Below are 16,129 nucleotides of genomic sequence, written 5' to 3'. Positions count from 1 at the left end.
CCCCCCCCCCCCCCCTTTTGTGTATTAAAAAGGAGTAAAACATCTTATTATATCATATGGAAGGGTTTCTTCCTAATAAGTTCCCTAATAAAAACAATTACAACAATGAAAAGACAAGTTACAAATCACATGCGCTCTTTCCTTGTTTTATTTGGACCAAACTTGGAACATAGTTGAGAAGAAGTGAGGAAGATGATGATGGTCTGATTGTAGAGCTTCGATCAAGAGGATCCACCTTTACGTATGTATCTCCTCTCACAATGTGTACGATCTTGTTGTTCTTCGGGGACTGGTTGCAATACACTAAAGTTTTGCTCTGCTCGTCGGCTAAGAAACTCAACCCATTGAGATTAACCTCGCTATGGTCTTTCACTGTTAGCAACTCGCTCCACGACATAATTGATCCGAGACTATTTCCCACCCAACAAGTTGTCTCTGATACATGTAAATCTCTTGATGAATAATATATGCGTGAAGTGCCTAACAGGCAAAGTTTATTTTCTCCAACCACAGATAAAGCAGATATACTATGCGAGTAAGGATGAGGAAGGGATAGACTTTGAAACATCTCTGTTGAAAAATCAAAACTAAGTAAGAAATCAGTATGACTCCATGTAGCAACCCAATAAGTATTTCCCTTGAAAGATATGCCACCACGGCGATATTTTGCTAAAAACCAATCAGTAGTCGCACCAAGAACTCTCCAGGAATCAGAGGTTAAGTCATAAATCTCATACTTATTCTTGATTGGTAGAATCTTTTGACTATCCACCCTCAAGATTTTGTATTGCTTGCAAGAAGAACCAAGAGCATAGTAGTCGTGTTTCTTGTACCTATCTCTGGGTTTAACCCACTTGGTTTCCCCTGAACATGGATTCCAAACCACAAGTCTCTTGTCCTTTGTGGTGCATAGCAATAATCCGTCACAGTGAAACACCTTGCGTATAGCGGCGACTTGTGAAGATTTATGATCAGGGTCTTTGAGGTTGAATTGATATGCTACCTTAACAGATGGAGGATCATCATGGAGATTGATCCTCACTAAGAATACCCTGTAATCAATCAACATGATACTAAGAGGATCTTCATCTGGCGCATTATTAGCAGAGTGTTTCTTAGCAAAGCTCTCAGATTTCAGTAGAGCCTGCCAATGTTTCGATGTCGATTGAAATCGTGACAGTGATTTAGCTGGAACCCATGAGAAAATCTCCTCTATCATCTCCCCTGGAAGGTTTCCCCACTCCATAGAGAGACTGTGTTTCAATAACTACTTCAGCAAGCCAGACCAACCAACAAGTTAGAAAGACCTAAACCCTAACTATATAATCCTAAATTTTTCATAAAAAAGTTATTAAGCTACATAAAAAAAAAGGGGCAAATATGTTATTAACACAACTTGTACTGTTTCCATTTTTGACATATCCAAAACACACAAAAAACTAACTGTTTCATTAATCAACAAGCTCCTCCAAGATGAGATATTGCAGCGCGATGGAATACTTGGCGCTTTTCTCGGATGAACCATGACTTCTCAAGAGAAACGATCCATCACCATGACCTTTGTTCATACATTCAATGGAATGTTTACAAACTCTGGAGTTAAATGTTGCTTATATGAAATCGAGGATAGAAAACAAAACAGAACCTTTTATTGTAAAGATGGATGGGATCCATCGTTTGTAGATGAACAAAGACCTTGGGGAGTCTCCAGAACTGGTCTCGGATAAGACAAGCTCGCAAGTAGCTTTCTTGCTGAAACAGATACCGTTTCAAAGCGCACACATTAGTTTGAACAAAAAAGAACTGGTCTCGGAAGCAAAAGCAGGACTCACTTGGCATGAACAACAGCATTGTGGCATAGAGCAAGAGTCCGCACCATGGCCATGTCTCTAGCACGTGAGTTCATTAAAGTCCTCGAGTTCCTGCTCGAAGAAGAAGAATGTGGCTTAGTGAACTCATTGTAAAGCGTGTGTGTTTCTTGAAACAGGGTGAGAGATGATGAGCTTTACGATTGAGTGAAGTAGTCACCAAAGTCATCGATTACAACAGCAGCAGGGAGATGAAGATGAAGATGAAGATGAAACGCAGCGAAGTAGTTCCTGAGTCCTTCATCATCATCCACATACCTTTCCATTACCAAAATCAAGGCCAAAGCTAAGTAAGTGAATTTAGTTTTTTCAAATTGGGTTGTTTCTTACTTCATTTGAATTCGATTGAATGCATCGGAGGAAGGGTCGAGTCCCTGAGAGAGAAAGGGAGGGTTGGATTCGATTCTTTTGCGGTGGCAGATGAAGACGACGTTAGAAGCAGTCGCTACATTGATTGCGAATTGGAACAGCAGAGAGGTTTTGCCTCTGTGGTTGAGAGAGAACGATGAAACATGGAGAGAGAGAGAGAGAGACAGATACAAATCATGAGGAAAAAGGATGGGAAGAAAGTTACGAGGTTATGGGGCCGGAGAGGAGGGTGAGGTTATCTCGCCGGTGATTCCCCCCGCCGCCGGAGCTTGGTTTCGTCGGGAAGAATCTCTCCGTCATTTGCTACAGATAGAAAACCGGGGTTTGGAAAATGTTGCCGAACTAAATCCAACAAAAAAACTTCGGTTCTGTTAATTTCCGGTTTGGTTAATGGATAATATAAATTGAAGGAACTAGCCACGTCATGGGCATTTAAATAGAAAACCCAACTAAAAAAAAAAAAAAAAGTCAAAACCTAAATAATATTCACAAATACTCCATCTGTTTCGATCTAACTATCGTTTTAGTAGGTTTATGCACACATATTAAGAAAATAATTAATTTTGTATATTTCATATATAAAAACACAATTATCTATACACATAATCATATTTCAACTAATAGAAAAATAAATTGTTAAATAAAATTAATAAATTTTGCATTGAAAGTCGAAAACGACATTTATTTTGTAACAAAAAAATTTCACTACAACGATACTTAATATGAAACGAAGGAAGTATATGATTGATTCATGTCTTTCTATGTCTTAAAAACCAAAACCGAATAAAAACCAACTTGAGAGCCAAAACTGAATCGAAACCAAACTTATAACTATGTAAATACCTAAAATTTAAGAATATTTTTTATATACACAAAATATTAATTATATTTGGTTTTGAAATGACCGAATATTCTAAAATTCTATTTATAATCGAATTATCCTTAAATCATGATTGCCCGAATATTTTTTATTTGAATTTTAACTATCTCAATTACCTGATATTTTATCTAAAACATGATTTACTCGATATTTTATCTCAAAAACTCAAATTATCAAGTACTTTTATCTGAATTATCTGAACTTATTAGAAACCATAATTGAATTGAATTCAAATTCTTTTCAAGTATTAGCCAGTTTTCACCTTGATATTGAACTCTACCAAAAGCAAAATCACGAGCAAAAACTGAAATAAATTTTTTAAGTATCCAAACGGATCATATATCTCAGAAAATGAAAAAAACCAAAAATGTCAAACCGCAAACTAAACACCCATACTTAAAAATCAAACCAAAACAACCATGAGTTGTACATTTTATACAATTTAACCAAAACAACCAAAAAAACAATGAATATAGACAGAAAAAAATCAAACCAAAACCACCATGAGTTTATGAGTTGTACATTTTATACAATTTAAGCATAATGGTTTTCTTTCACAAAAAGGTAAGATGCACCAACATTGTGAATTTCATTGGTTGGAAACTGAGAATATTTGTATAAACTATATGAAATTTTACTAAATATTATGCATTTAACATCAATCAAATTTTTGTGATGAATTAAAAAGAGTATTTTCAAGATAAAAATGAAATGCAATCTTATAAGATGCAGCCTTGTATTTTCAAGGTACTATGGAGGTCTTTTTGTTTATTTTAGCATGTTGTTTGACCTAGGCTGTCGTCTGATGAAGATACTTTTACTAGTGAGATCAAAATTTTCCCCTAATTTTCTTATGTTTTTTTTTGTTGTTCTACTCATTGTTTCTCAGCTTAATATGTTTATAATCTACCCATATATCCAGTCGTTTTATACTTTTCAACAATGTTTAATGATCATCATTTTCATATATAATATATCTAGAATTTTTCATATTATAGTGCAATGTTTGCATTGTTACAAGTTTAACACGGGCCTTTGGGTATCTGTTTGGAACGGATTGTTGGGTTAGGGTAAGACTTGTAGGTCTTATTCATGTGTTTTCTAAGTAAGGATAGGGATGAGTTAGTAATAACACATTGGGTTCAGATATAATTTTTAATACATGTTAAAACCATTTTGTAACCATTCTTGTTTTAATTACAGGTTATTTTGGTTTGTGTTCGTATATGTTTAGATGTCATGTCCAAATAAAATGAAAAAGAAATTTGGGGTATTTATTTAAGTTTAAATACTTATGTTTAGATATAATATCAAAATAAGCATAAATTGAGTATTTGAATTACTTATTTAAGTTAAAAATATTATATTGAATACTAATTCAGATCTTTGCATTAGGTTTTTCTGATTTTTAGATTTTCTGGTTGTTCATTTGAGTTCGGATTTGACCCTACATGATCTATTCAAGTACGTTTATGTTTCAAATCAAATACAAATTCTAGTTTTTGGTTCATGTTGGATCTTGGAATCCAGAATTTTTTGCCAACTCATCATGTGTTTGTTTGTAATTAGATGGAACTTCCTTTGTTTGTAATTAGAGTTTAGTCAATTCTTTAGAGTTCAAAACTTTATTTTATATGATTGTTGTTTAAAGTACTCCAACTACAATCATTTTAAATCTTGTTTGGTTAAGTAAGAAATTGCACATGAATTTTCTTAAATAGATCATCACAAACAGATTTTAAAGGTTTGATTGGTATGATATTAATGGAAGAAAAAAATAGATTTACTCTCTTGCCATTTCAAGGGACACATGTTTTGATTACCGTCTAATTTGGATATGCTTAAGAAAATTGAAAGTAAGAAATGAGTTAGAAACAAAATTCATTGAAAACAGTCAAATATATTTTATATTGTATTATACATAATTTAAAATATATTGTATTAACCCAACACTTAATTTATCCAGTGGTTGACAACTATGCATGAATCTCTTACCACCATGGTTCAAGCTATCTCAACTACATAATTTACCTTTTAACTAAATATTTGAAACAGCATTGTATTAAATCTAAGATAAAAAGACGTTCTATTTTTCATCCATGTTAGCAAATGGTAAATGAAACTGACCCCATTTATGGTTTCTTAAGATTGGCGGATAAAAAAAACATTCGATCCAAATTATCGCTTAGTTCATGAGGTTTTGAATTTTTTTCTAACTCGTGTATTATTAAGTATTCAAATATTAGTTCATAAGAAATATTTCATTTTCTACCAAATGATATATAAAAGTTTTGAAGGAGAAATATATACAAAAATAGAGTTTGTGTGTGAAATATTAATGTTAACACAAACGTAACAGAATAACTTATATTTTTATAGGAACAAGTAAGAAAATATATTTTCATCATTGATTAATGTGTTATCGTAAAATTTACAACAAAAAATTCAACATTCTCTCCCTTTGCTATCATCTAAAATAGTGATTTTCCAGACAACAATTATTTACTTAATACTTTCTTTCTTTAGAAGAATCTTTTATATTACAACAATAAATTTTATTTTTATTTTTTAGCACAATGCATGCTAGGATTTTTTTTCTCATGTTTTTATACTGTATAATGTTGTAGAAACTAAATTTGAAAATTTTACATATTTTCATTAGAAATTTTTTGTTTACAAACATTCTTTGCATATATTGGTCAGTCGCATATGCTAATAATATTCAAAAAGACTAATTGAAAAATCATTTGACTCTTTGAATTTTAATATTATGGATATTTTTCATGTTATATGTCTTTTTCACTTTTATGTTTCATATGCTTATAAAATGTATGCATATAGCTTGGATTAATAGATATTACAATTTTCAAAATTAATCTTGAGATTTGTTTTATGTTGACCTTCCAACATTTGTTGAGAAACATGAAAAGTTAAATAGTTTATCTGTGTTTTTCTTATGTTGTTTTGTGTATAACAACTTTAGTAAACTTTTATGTTGAAGAAGATGCATTTGGTTTAGGAAATTACCTAGGTTTTATTTTTGCAATGATATTTTTGGTTTATCCAAAGAGAGATTCAAATTTAAAAGTGTTTGGATTAATGTTTATGGTTTTAAAACCATAAAAAATTACTTATAAAAGGTCTCACATTACTTTAAAAGAAAATGTATGTGGAAACCAGCTGATAAGAAAGATTTTAAACTATGATTATTGTGATAGCATTTGTTGATTTATGTAAAGAGAGACTCAAGTTTGAAAGTGTGTGGATGATTTTAATGGTGTGTTTTATTTATGTGTATATGCAAATTTGGTATTACGATTATATAGAAAAATGTTATAAGAAAGTTTTTAGGGAATAATAGATTATTAATTTAAACCAAACTAAATATAATAAATATTTTGTAAATGGAAAAAGATATTTTACATTACTTACATGTTAAACTCTTAGAGTTCCAAAAGAAAATATTTATATGTATATGTGTATAGTAACATATTGAAAATAATATAATGTATTTATAACATTAACATTTGTTGTTATATAAATTACAAAAAAACATTTCATCATAGTTCACTTTCATTATTGTTTTAAATAGTAAATTTGAAAACAAATGTTAACTACCATATTTTTCTTTTTTTATCGCTTTTTACAATTATAATTTTAAATGTGTAACATATGCGTATGTGGAATATTTTTGTCATAAAATTTCTTCTTAAGGTTGTGAAAACTTAACTTAAAAATTTTACATGTATTATGTGGGTAATTCTCTTACCTTCAAATTATTTTCTATGTATTACTAGTTTTGTGTGTATTATTAGTAATTTAAAACTTAGTCAAAGGTTTGTTGAGTCCTTTAGCTTTTAATATTAGAAATATTTTGTTATAGTTTATTTGTTCTTCACTTTTAAATTTTATACACCTATAAAATGTGGCCAAACAATAATGTTAATTAATAGATATTACAATTTACACTTCACATTTAAAATAATGAGAACTAATGATGTCTTTAAATGTTTTTGTTTTATTTCAACACTTGTTGAGAAACATGAGAAGTTGAATGGTGTAAAGAAAAATTCGTATGTTGTGTGTTTAACAACTTCAACTAAATTTTATAAGCAAGAAAATGCATTTGGAACAAGAAATAGAATTGTTGCAATTATTGTGATAGCATTTGGTGATAGATATAACGGGAGTCTCATGTTTGATATCAGGCAAACTAATACATTTGATGAAAATAAGGCAGCTAATGTATATGGAAAAATAAGCTATGTGGTCATTGTTTGATAAACATCACATTAGGTAGGCCTGAGACTTATTATCCGAGATCCGGATTCGATCCGAGATCCGCTCCGGATCCGCTCCGAAAATAGGATATCCGGGGTGCCCGGATCCGAATCCGGATAGCAAAATCTTGGATCCGTCCAAACCGGATCCGGATCCGGATATCCTAATTTTTAGGTCCGGATATCCGGATCCGGATCCGTACTTTTAAAACACATTAACTTTTTAAATTTCATTAATATTTATACTTTATATAATAATATTTATACATAAATTAATTTTGTAATATTATATTTTAGTTTTTACAATATTATAGACATATATATATATTTATAAATCTTGTATAAATATTTCATTTATGTATTATTTTTAAAATTTTAGTTTTAAAAAAAAAATTATTATTTTTAATTATTTTGCGGATCCGGATCTGGATCCGGATATCCGCGGATAATAGAATATAGAGACGGATATCCGAAATCCGGATATCCGGAAACCACGAATCCGGATCCGGATATTAAATCCACGGATCCGACGGATCCGGATCCGGATCCGTCCCAGCCTTAACATTAGGTTATCGCTAGTTAGTACTTAAAAATTATAACATTCAGTGAAATGTTTGTTAACGCCTTCACTTTTAATATTGCGAAGACTTTTGTTTATGTTTTGTGTGTTTTCATATTCGGGTTTCATAGAACTATAAAAAGTGGGTAAAATGTTTTAATTAATTAGGAGATATAAAAACTTACACTTCACATTTAAAATGATGGGATCTAATGATGTCATTAAAGATTTTTGTTGTTCAACACTTTTTGAGAAACATAAGAAGTTGACTGGTTTGAATTTTTTTTTCTTATGTTATTGTATGTTGAACAACTTCATCAAAAATGTTGAGCCATAAGATGCATTTGACATAGAAAAGAGTTTAGTTATGATTACTTTGACAACATTTGTTGATTTATTTAAAGATATACTCCATTTGAAAGTGTGTGGATGATTTTAATAGTGTTTTACTCATCCAATGATTTTAAGGGTGTTTTATTCATTCAATACACCAAAGAAAACACATTGTACATGGTGCTCCTAACAAATTAATAAATCATAATCCGTAAGGGCATTGCTTTATGGGCTTCAGCGTAGGACCGATCTAATTTTAGACAAAAGACAAGGTACCGATCAAGTTGCTAAAGCTGAAACTTTAGTTTATATTGTTTAAATTGGCCGGTGTGGGTTTATTAACATATATTGAGGTCCCTTTTCAATAAATGGAGTCATGGACAACGTTGACACCATCTGCCAATACCAATTTGTATTCTTGAAGAATTGGTTACGAAAATTGTTGGCGCTAATCGCAAGTCGATTTTGACCATAATTTACTCGTTATGTAGTCTTAGATGTTGATCTCTGACCCTATTGATGCCTATGTCGGCTTGTTCCTATGTGCAGGTGGTCCGTGTAAAGAAGGTTGGGACAAGGAACTACCAGAACGTATGTTTGATACTGATCGATTCCCTTGAAAACAACTTAACATTCACTGAAAATCAGCTTGCCCTTGGCAGTATAAGACGCGTTAGATGGCACTGTCGAGATCAAGAAAATTAAAGACTCTTGTTTTGGTAAACTTTTCTAACTGGAAGCGCTAAAGTGTTCCATCTTGGACAAGCTGATATATTCGATGCAGATAAGGCAGCTGATGTCTAAGAAAAAGTACGCTATGTGGCCAGTGTTTGATGAATATCCTATTACGTTATCTCTAGTTAGTACTTAAAATTAAAACATTCAGTGAAATATTTGTTAAATCTTTCACTTTTAATATTGGGAAGATATTTATTTATGTTTTCATATTTAGGTTTCATAGACATAAAATGTGGATACAAAATTTTAATTAATTAATGAATATTACAACTTAGACTTCACATTTAAAATAATGGGATATAATGATGTTCTTAAGATTTTTTTTTATTCAACAACTTTTGAGAAACTTTTGAAATTGAAAGGTTTGAATTATTTTTTCTTATGTTGTTGTGTGTTAAACAATTTCATCAAAATTTTATGAGCCAAAATATATATCTAAGACATGAAATAGTTTAGTTATGAGTATTGTGATAGCATTTGTTGATATGTAAAGAGAGACTCAAGTTTTAAAATGTGGATGATTTTAATAGTGTTTTATTCATCATAGTTATTGTTAAAGAGTCTTATTTTCCTTTAAAAGAGAATACATGTGGATAATCAATTTATTAAGACGATGATGAACTAGAAAAACTTTACTTGAAAAAAAAAAGACCGAATGAAAAATTTGGAGACTACTTCTCAATGCTACTTTAGTCCAAGGAGGATCGGGTGAGATAGAAATGATCTATGAAAGGTTGTATGATGAAGTAGTTCGTGTTAGTGAAAGTTAGTTTTTCATTTAATTGACTTATTTTTGTTTTTATTATTGTTGTTGTCATCGTTGTTACTTAACTTAGTTTATTTTATATATGTTTTCGTTAGTTGTTTTATACATTTTAATTATGTTTAATGATCAATGAAATTTCTTTTTTTATATTAATATACACGGACTTATTTATATATAGTGGTTTAATAAAATAAACATTAAACTCACGCAAAGAGGGGTAACAATCTATATTACACTCAAAAGATTCTTATAGCATCAGATTTGCACAAACTCAAGACCGCATTCGGTTTTATTCTGAAATAAACTTTTAGGTATGTTTACCTTCCCCCTCCCTTTTTTTATAGATGTACGTTTGTGTGTTTATGTAATAAACACGATATCAAACTATCTAAACTATATACCAAACTGAATAAAACCTAACTCAACTCAATTCTTCTATATCTTTAGCAGAAAATGCATTTTTCATATTTTCTCATTTCTCACTAATTTCCTGAAATTTCAGTTTTAGTGAACAAAAATCATAAACTATTAATATACTAACATAGAAATTTATAAAATAATTGGTGTGTCATCTTCTTCTCTCGATATTGTTTTGTCTTTCTCGAAGAACAATGGGGGTCTATCGTCTTCTTCTCTAAAATCCTTCTTTGGTTATTCTTCTTTCTCTTTGCCATCTAAATTTTATCTCCAGTCACTTTTTAGGATCAATAATTCCACCATAAAAAAAAATGCATATGTGATGTTTCTAGCATCTCTAATTTACTTGAAGTATCTGAAATAATAGTAATGAATTCTATTTTAGTTAATAACACCTCCGGATCTACTATCATAGAATTACCAGAACATGATGATCAACGATTTTCTCATACATTGATTTGTCCCCAATTAATTTGGTTGGTGAAATTACAAGAGTAAATCCATTATAATGCCAATGTTTGTCGATTCGAATTAAAATCCACTGGTTTGATATGTTGTCATAGATGATTGTTTTCTAACTTATAACATCAATGCATCTATAAATTATGGTTTGTACATGTCATTGACAATTATGTTTTATTCGTTAATTTTTGTGTGCTTATAATTTACAATAATTAGATATTCATTGTCTATTTGGCTGATAAATTTTGTTAATTCGTTGTGTCTTGTCATGTGATTTGTTTGAGCTCTGATGATATTGAGTGTTTTTAATGAAAATGGCTTTATGATTTTTAATATGATATTTTTTATAATTTTGGGTTAAAAAGGGGTTGGAATCTGATTTAATTTTTGTTTTAAAGGTTAATTATTATTTGATGAACAGTAAACCAATTAGTCTAGTTAATTGTTGTTCAGTAAACAATAATTTTAGCAGTGCTTTAGTGAATTTTAACATGGTGATTCACAGATCAAAAATAAACAATAAAAAATTTTAGTCAAGTGATTTGTTTGATAGTTCAATAACACTTTTACACTATATTATGAGTACGGGTGGGCGTTTGGTTTAGGTCTATTTGGGTTTCGGATTTTTGAGCTAGAGATTTAAGTCTCGTTGGAGTATTTATAAATTTTGGTTCTAGTTCGATTTTGGATTATTGTGGGTTTCGTTTGGTTTCGGATACCAATTTAAATTATGTAAAAGCCTAAAAATCCAAATATACATTAAATTCTCAAAATCAATATATATATATATATATATATATATATCATGTAAGACTAAATACCTAAAATTAACATAATTGTTGGTTTGATTTGGATATTGGGATAGAGAACAAGTATGTATTTCTGGTGTTTTGAGCATTTTGGCTATTTTCAGATATTTATTTGTGATTATTTTGGTATTCTGATAGTTTTATGTATTTTAAATATTTTTAGATATTAAATATAAATTAATTAATAGATATAAATATATAATTGTGATTCATATACCTTCAGATACCATAAATATTTTGGTTTGGATCGGATTCGTTTTTGGTTCTTTGAATATTAAAATTTTGGATTCATTCGCGTATTTAATCAGTTTTGGTTTGAGCTTGGTGATACTTTTTGGGGCCGAATTCGGTTGGATCTTCATATTTTGCTCACCCCTAACAGGAGATCGTAGCACGAATAAAATGATTTTGTGGTTCTATACACAAAAAGAGATTAATGATTTTGTGGTTGTACACGGCGAATAAAATGATTTTTAGGAAGTATTTCACGAAATATAAGATACTCTTTGATAAGTTCAACAGTAGGCCATTAAGAGTTATGGAGGAACAGAGCATGGCAGGCTTGGAGAAGAAGAATAGTTGCTAGAAGTCGCTTAAAAAAATGAAGGCAAAGACTCTTATTAAAATAGTATCTTTAGTTATTATAATGCAATGTGTCTTATATGCTATTTATGAATCTAAAGGCATGATATGCCTACCTCAGGTTTTTATCAAAACAATTAACAACAAACTATCTTTCTTCTCTATATATTCTTTCTCTTTTTTCTTCTGCTATCTCACCTCCGTCTTCTGCAATTTCTCCCATTTTTGTCAAACAAACAAGATGAGCTTTCCACAAGCTTATCACTCTTGTAGAAACGTGTAATACAAAGTCATCCAACTATGAAATTAACCTGACTTCTCCCAAATTTCGTCTCTGCTAAGGAAAAACAAGCGTCTCTTTAATATTTTTGGGATCCTTCAACTGTTATCGTTTGCCTTTGTTTGAGAAAATTTTCAAATTTCCCGATAAAATTTTCTTGATCGGTTCATCTACCACCAAAGACAATTTTCTTGATTTTCAAACATCCTTGTTCTTTTCGTCTGGCGATTTTCTCGATTTTTAATTTGATCGGCAAAGAAGAAAATGGGGCAACATCAATCGAAAGGGGAGTTGCTATTTCAGCAAGTGAGCTATGGTAATGTTGTAGGGATTCAATCTCTTCGTCGTGATGGAGTTGAACTCGATGTTCAATTTTTTTGATTGATTGTTACTGAATTGCTCGAAATTAGGGTTTCTCGTAATTGTTGATTTGGTATTGTAGTGGATTGATAGAGAAGGGAAAACTCCTTTGATGGCTTGCATGAACTCTGAGCTTTATGATGTCGCCAAAACTTTGATCGAGTTAAGCGCTAATGTTAATGCTTATCGTCCTGCTACTATTAAGACTCTTCCTTTTTTATTGAATGTGTTTGATTCTGCAAATATTTAAATTTGAAAACATATAATTCAAAACTATATAAAAAAATTATTTTAATTTTATTTTATTTATTTGTATTTATATATATCTAGGGTATAAGAATCTTTTGGATCTTTAGTGAAATTTATTTTGGTAATTTTACAAAAACTTAAAAATAGTATATTTGAGAGAATTCGCTTGACAAAATATACACACAAATTGACCAAGAAAAATATACACACAAAAAGGAAATTATTTAGTGCAAAGTTGAAATTGTATAGAATGCAGGGAGTATTTGACAAATAGAGAAAACGTGTAATACAAAAGTCTTTCAACTCTGGATGGAATGGAATAGACCCGACTTTCTCCCCCCCAAACATCTCTTTCTTATTCGCTAAGGAAAAACAAAAACAAGAAAAAAAGACAAGTGTCATTAATTTCTGGGACCCTTCCTTCCTTCCTTCCTTCTCCTATCGTCTCCCTTTGTTTGTTTGATAATAAGAGTTTCCCCGAGAAAATTTTCTCGATCGATTCAACAACTACCACACCAAATACTTGAACTCGCTCCTGTTCCTTGCGTTGCCGTGTGTAATCGATCGCTCCTCCTTTCTTCTTCTTTCGTTGAATTTTTCTCGAAATTTTTGGTTCGATAGACGGAGAAGAAAAATGGGGCAACAGCAGTCGAAAGGGGAATTGCTGTTTCAGCAAGTGAGCTACGGTAACGCTGAAGGGATTCGATCTCTTCGTCGCGAAGGAGCTGACCTCGAGGTTTGATTGATTGTTGAATTTGATCGTAAATTAGGGTTATTTCGGTAAATTGTGTGATTTGGGGATTGTAGTGGATGGATAGAGAAGGCAAAACGCCTTTGATAATGGCTTGCATGAACTCGGAGCTTTACGATGTCGCCAAGACTTTGATCGAGTTGGGTGCTAATGTCAATGCTTATCGTCCTGGTACTCTATAAAAGACTCTTCCTTTTCTTTTTATTAGTGAATGTGTTTGAAGTTTGAGACCCTCTTGATCCTGATACAATGTGTTCTTTATCTTCGTGTTGGTATCATCAGCTCGCCATGCAGGGACTCCTCTGCACCATGCTGCTAAAAGAGGTCTTGAGAACACTGTTAAGCTACTCCTTTCTCGCGGTGGTATGTTTTCCTTTCATTCTACGGCTTGGTCAGTGTGATTTTTAGGATATATTTGTTGCTGTCTTTATCTTAATATGACATTGTTGAATGTTTGGCAGCAAACCCACTTGTTCTTAATGATGATTGTCAAACACCACTTGAGGTCGCTAGAGTCAAAGGGTTCAGTAATGTTGTACGTGCAATTGAGGTATGTTTTCTGATACCCTCCCCTCCCTGCTTGATCATTCGTAAGATGTGCTCAGTTTTGATTTCTGCATTCTGTAGAGTCACATCTGCTTGTTCTCTGGTTGGATGCGTGAATTTTACGGACCTGCCATTCTTGATTTATTTGCTCCTCAGCTTCTTTCAAGAAGAGTGTGAGTGTATCCATTAATCTTTACCCTTATTATCAGTCCCTTTTTTGTTCATTTTGTTTCAAATGCAGCTACATCTGTTCTTGTGGACTTGTCTTTTTCCCCTGAAACTGTGGAATTTTAATATCTTTGCAGATGGGTAGTCATCGTACCAACTGGTTCAAGAAACCCTGCAAAGCCTTTCAAGTTGGAGCTGGTTGTGTATGCTAGTCTGCAGGTCCGTTGATCATTTATATCAGGATGTTTCACTTTCTATGTGTTGGATTTATCGTTTATCTGCTTCTAAACTGTTATGATGTAATCAGGATGCACAGCCACGCACAGTGATGCCCTTGTGGAAAGCAAATTTAGAGGAACCAAAAGGAAAGCAGTCTGATACTTCAGTGATGATTGTCGATAACTCCACAAGTAATTTCTTGCTACTTTTATATGTTGTTGACATGCAACCTCTTTGTTTTTGTGGATGATGATTGAACTTTATGCTCGTGGATAGTCCCAAGCCGCAGGAGGCAAAGACGAAGGGCCTGCGCCTCCCATGGGAGACGTAGGCCTCAAGTAGTTAGGCGTAAGTCTACACTGTTTAGTTGCTAGCTACCGATCCTTAGTTCACATCATAAATTTTCTTCTACCTCCATGTTTTGAAACTTGCAAAGAAAGTATCTAAAATCGATGTCTCTAAACTTGCAAAGAAAGTATCTAAAATCGATGTCTCTGTTTATCTGTTACTTGCATTATAGATATTATGTTTAAGTGAAGTAGAAACATGTAAAGTTTGTATTGTCTTTCTTACAGAAACACGTCTTAAACTGGCGTCGATTGAAGGTGACGGACAACAGCTTAAGTGGTTTTGTGATGCATGTAAAGGGATTCCACAGGTAATATCAAATACATTAGCCATTTGGATTTATAGAGGTCTCTTGTTTCATTTACTCATCATTTGGTTTATACAGCCAGCGCATCCCCCAGTCTTTCTCCAAACTGCACCTTCTGCGCCACCACTTCATCCTGCTATGAGTGACACACCAGATATCAATCACCATTCCATAGGTGAAGCAAGCTCATCATCTGCACCTCTTCCTTCTACTCCTCCTCCCTCAGGAAAAGCAAGCACATCTGGTTTCAATAGCCATGGAAGCGTTACTGTCCATGAACCTTCACCATCAGCTCCTCCATTGGCAGATGAGGATATGGAAACCGTAGAGGAAGGTCCTATTCATTACCCAACAATCGATTCAAGACCTGTCGTTGTCCCATCTCCTTCTTCCCTTCCAGCTTCAACAGATGGTGAAAAGAAAGATGACGGAAGCTCTGGACAGTGTTCCATATGTCTTGACGCTCCATCTGAAGCTGTTTGTGTACCGTGTGGACATGTCGCGGGATGCATGTCTTGCTTGACCGAGATCAAAGCCAAGAAATGGGGATGTCCGGTTTGTCGTGCCAAGATCGATCAGATCATTAAACTTTACCGTGTCTGAAATAGACAGGTACTACTACTTATTCCATGGGGAGTATATCTCTCCTTCATTGTGCTGTGAGATTAAAGTTTTTCAACCATTGAAACTATCTCTATGTTACGCTTGTGTTTTCAAAAAGTACGTTTATACTTGGAATTCCAACACAATACGTATGTTTTGTATATATATATATGGTTTTGGACGAAAGGAAGAAGAATGTTAAAAGTATTCATACAATATTAGTGTATTTTCAATT

General features: G+C 32.3%; 3 protein-coding genes across 4 annotated transcripts; 1 reads left to right on the top strand and 2 right to left on the bottom strand.

The window, feature by feature from the left end:
• Nucleotides 1–95: 95 nt before the first annotated feature.
• LOC106304196 (putative F-box protein At3g23260) lies at nt 96–1,311 on the bottom strand. Its single transcript, XM_013740592.1, has one exon. It carries the CDS (start codon nt 1,244–1,246, stop codon nt 119–121), a length of 1,128 nt encoding a protein of 375 aa, XP_013596046.1. The 5' UTR covers nt 1,247–1,311; the 3' UTR covers nt 96–118.
• Nucleotides 1,312–1,361: 50 nt separating this feature from the next.
• LOC106304197 lies at nt 1,362–2,612 on the bottom strand. Its single transcript, XM_013740593.1, has 6 exons — nt 2,443–2,612; nt 2,199–2,354; nt 2,010–2,126; nt 1,833–1,922; nt 1,646–1,752; nt 1,362–1,558 (listed from the first exon to the last, which is right to left on the bottom strand). Exons 1-6 carry the CDS (start codon nt 2,535–2,537, stop codon nt 1,452–1,454), a joined length of 672 nt encoding a protein of 223 aa, XP_013596047.1. The 5' UTR covers nt 2,538–2,612; the 3' UTR covers nt 1,362–1,451.
• A 10,672-nt stretch (nt 2,613–13,284) lies between these two features.
• Nucleotides 13,285–16,129, top strand: LOC106305757 (putative E3 ubiquitin-protein ligase XBAT35). Of its 2 annotated transcripts, XM_013742129.1 has the most exons (10): nt 13,285–13,688; nt 13,760–13,874; nt 13,986–14,066; nt 14,165–14,253; nt 14,331–14,422; nt 14,555–14,636; nt 14,725–14,827; nt 14,913–14,984; nt 15,212–15,294; nt 15,370–16,129. In XM_013742129.1, the coding sequence occupies exons 1-10, from the start codon at nt 13,587–13,589 to the stop codon at nt 15,892–15,894; spliced, it is 1,344 nt and encodes a 447-aa protein (XP_013597583.1). In that variant the 5' UTR covers nt 13,285–13,586; the 3' UTR covers nt 15,895–16,129. The 2 variants fall into 2 exon arrangements, with proteins under 2 accessions (XP_013597583.1, XP_013597584.1); XM_013742130.1 differs by lacking the exon at nt 14,913–14,984.

The sequence above is a fragment of the Brassica oleracea genome, chromosome C7, assembly GCF_000695525.1.
Source record: "Brassica oleracea var. oleracea cultivar TO1000 chromosome C7, BOL, whole genome shotgun sequence".
Lineage (NCBI taxonomy): Eukaryota > Viridiplantae > Streptophyta > Magnoliopsida > Brassicales > Brassicaceae > Brassica > Brassica oleracea.
The sequence above is the reverse complement of the archived record's forward strand: the minus strand, read 5'-3'. Positions and strand labels throughout refer to the sequence as shown.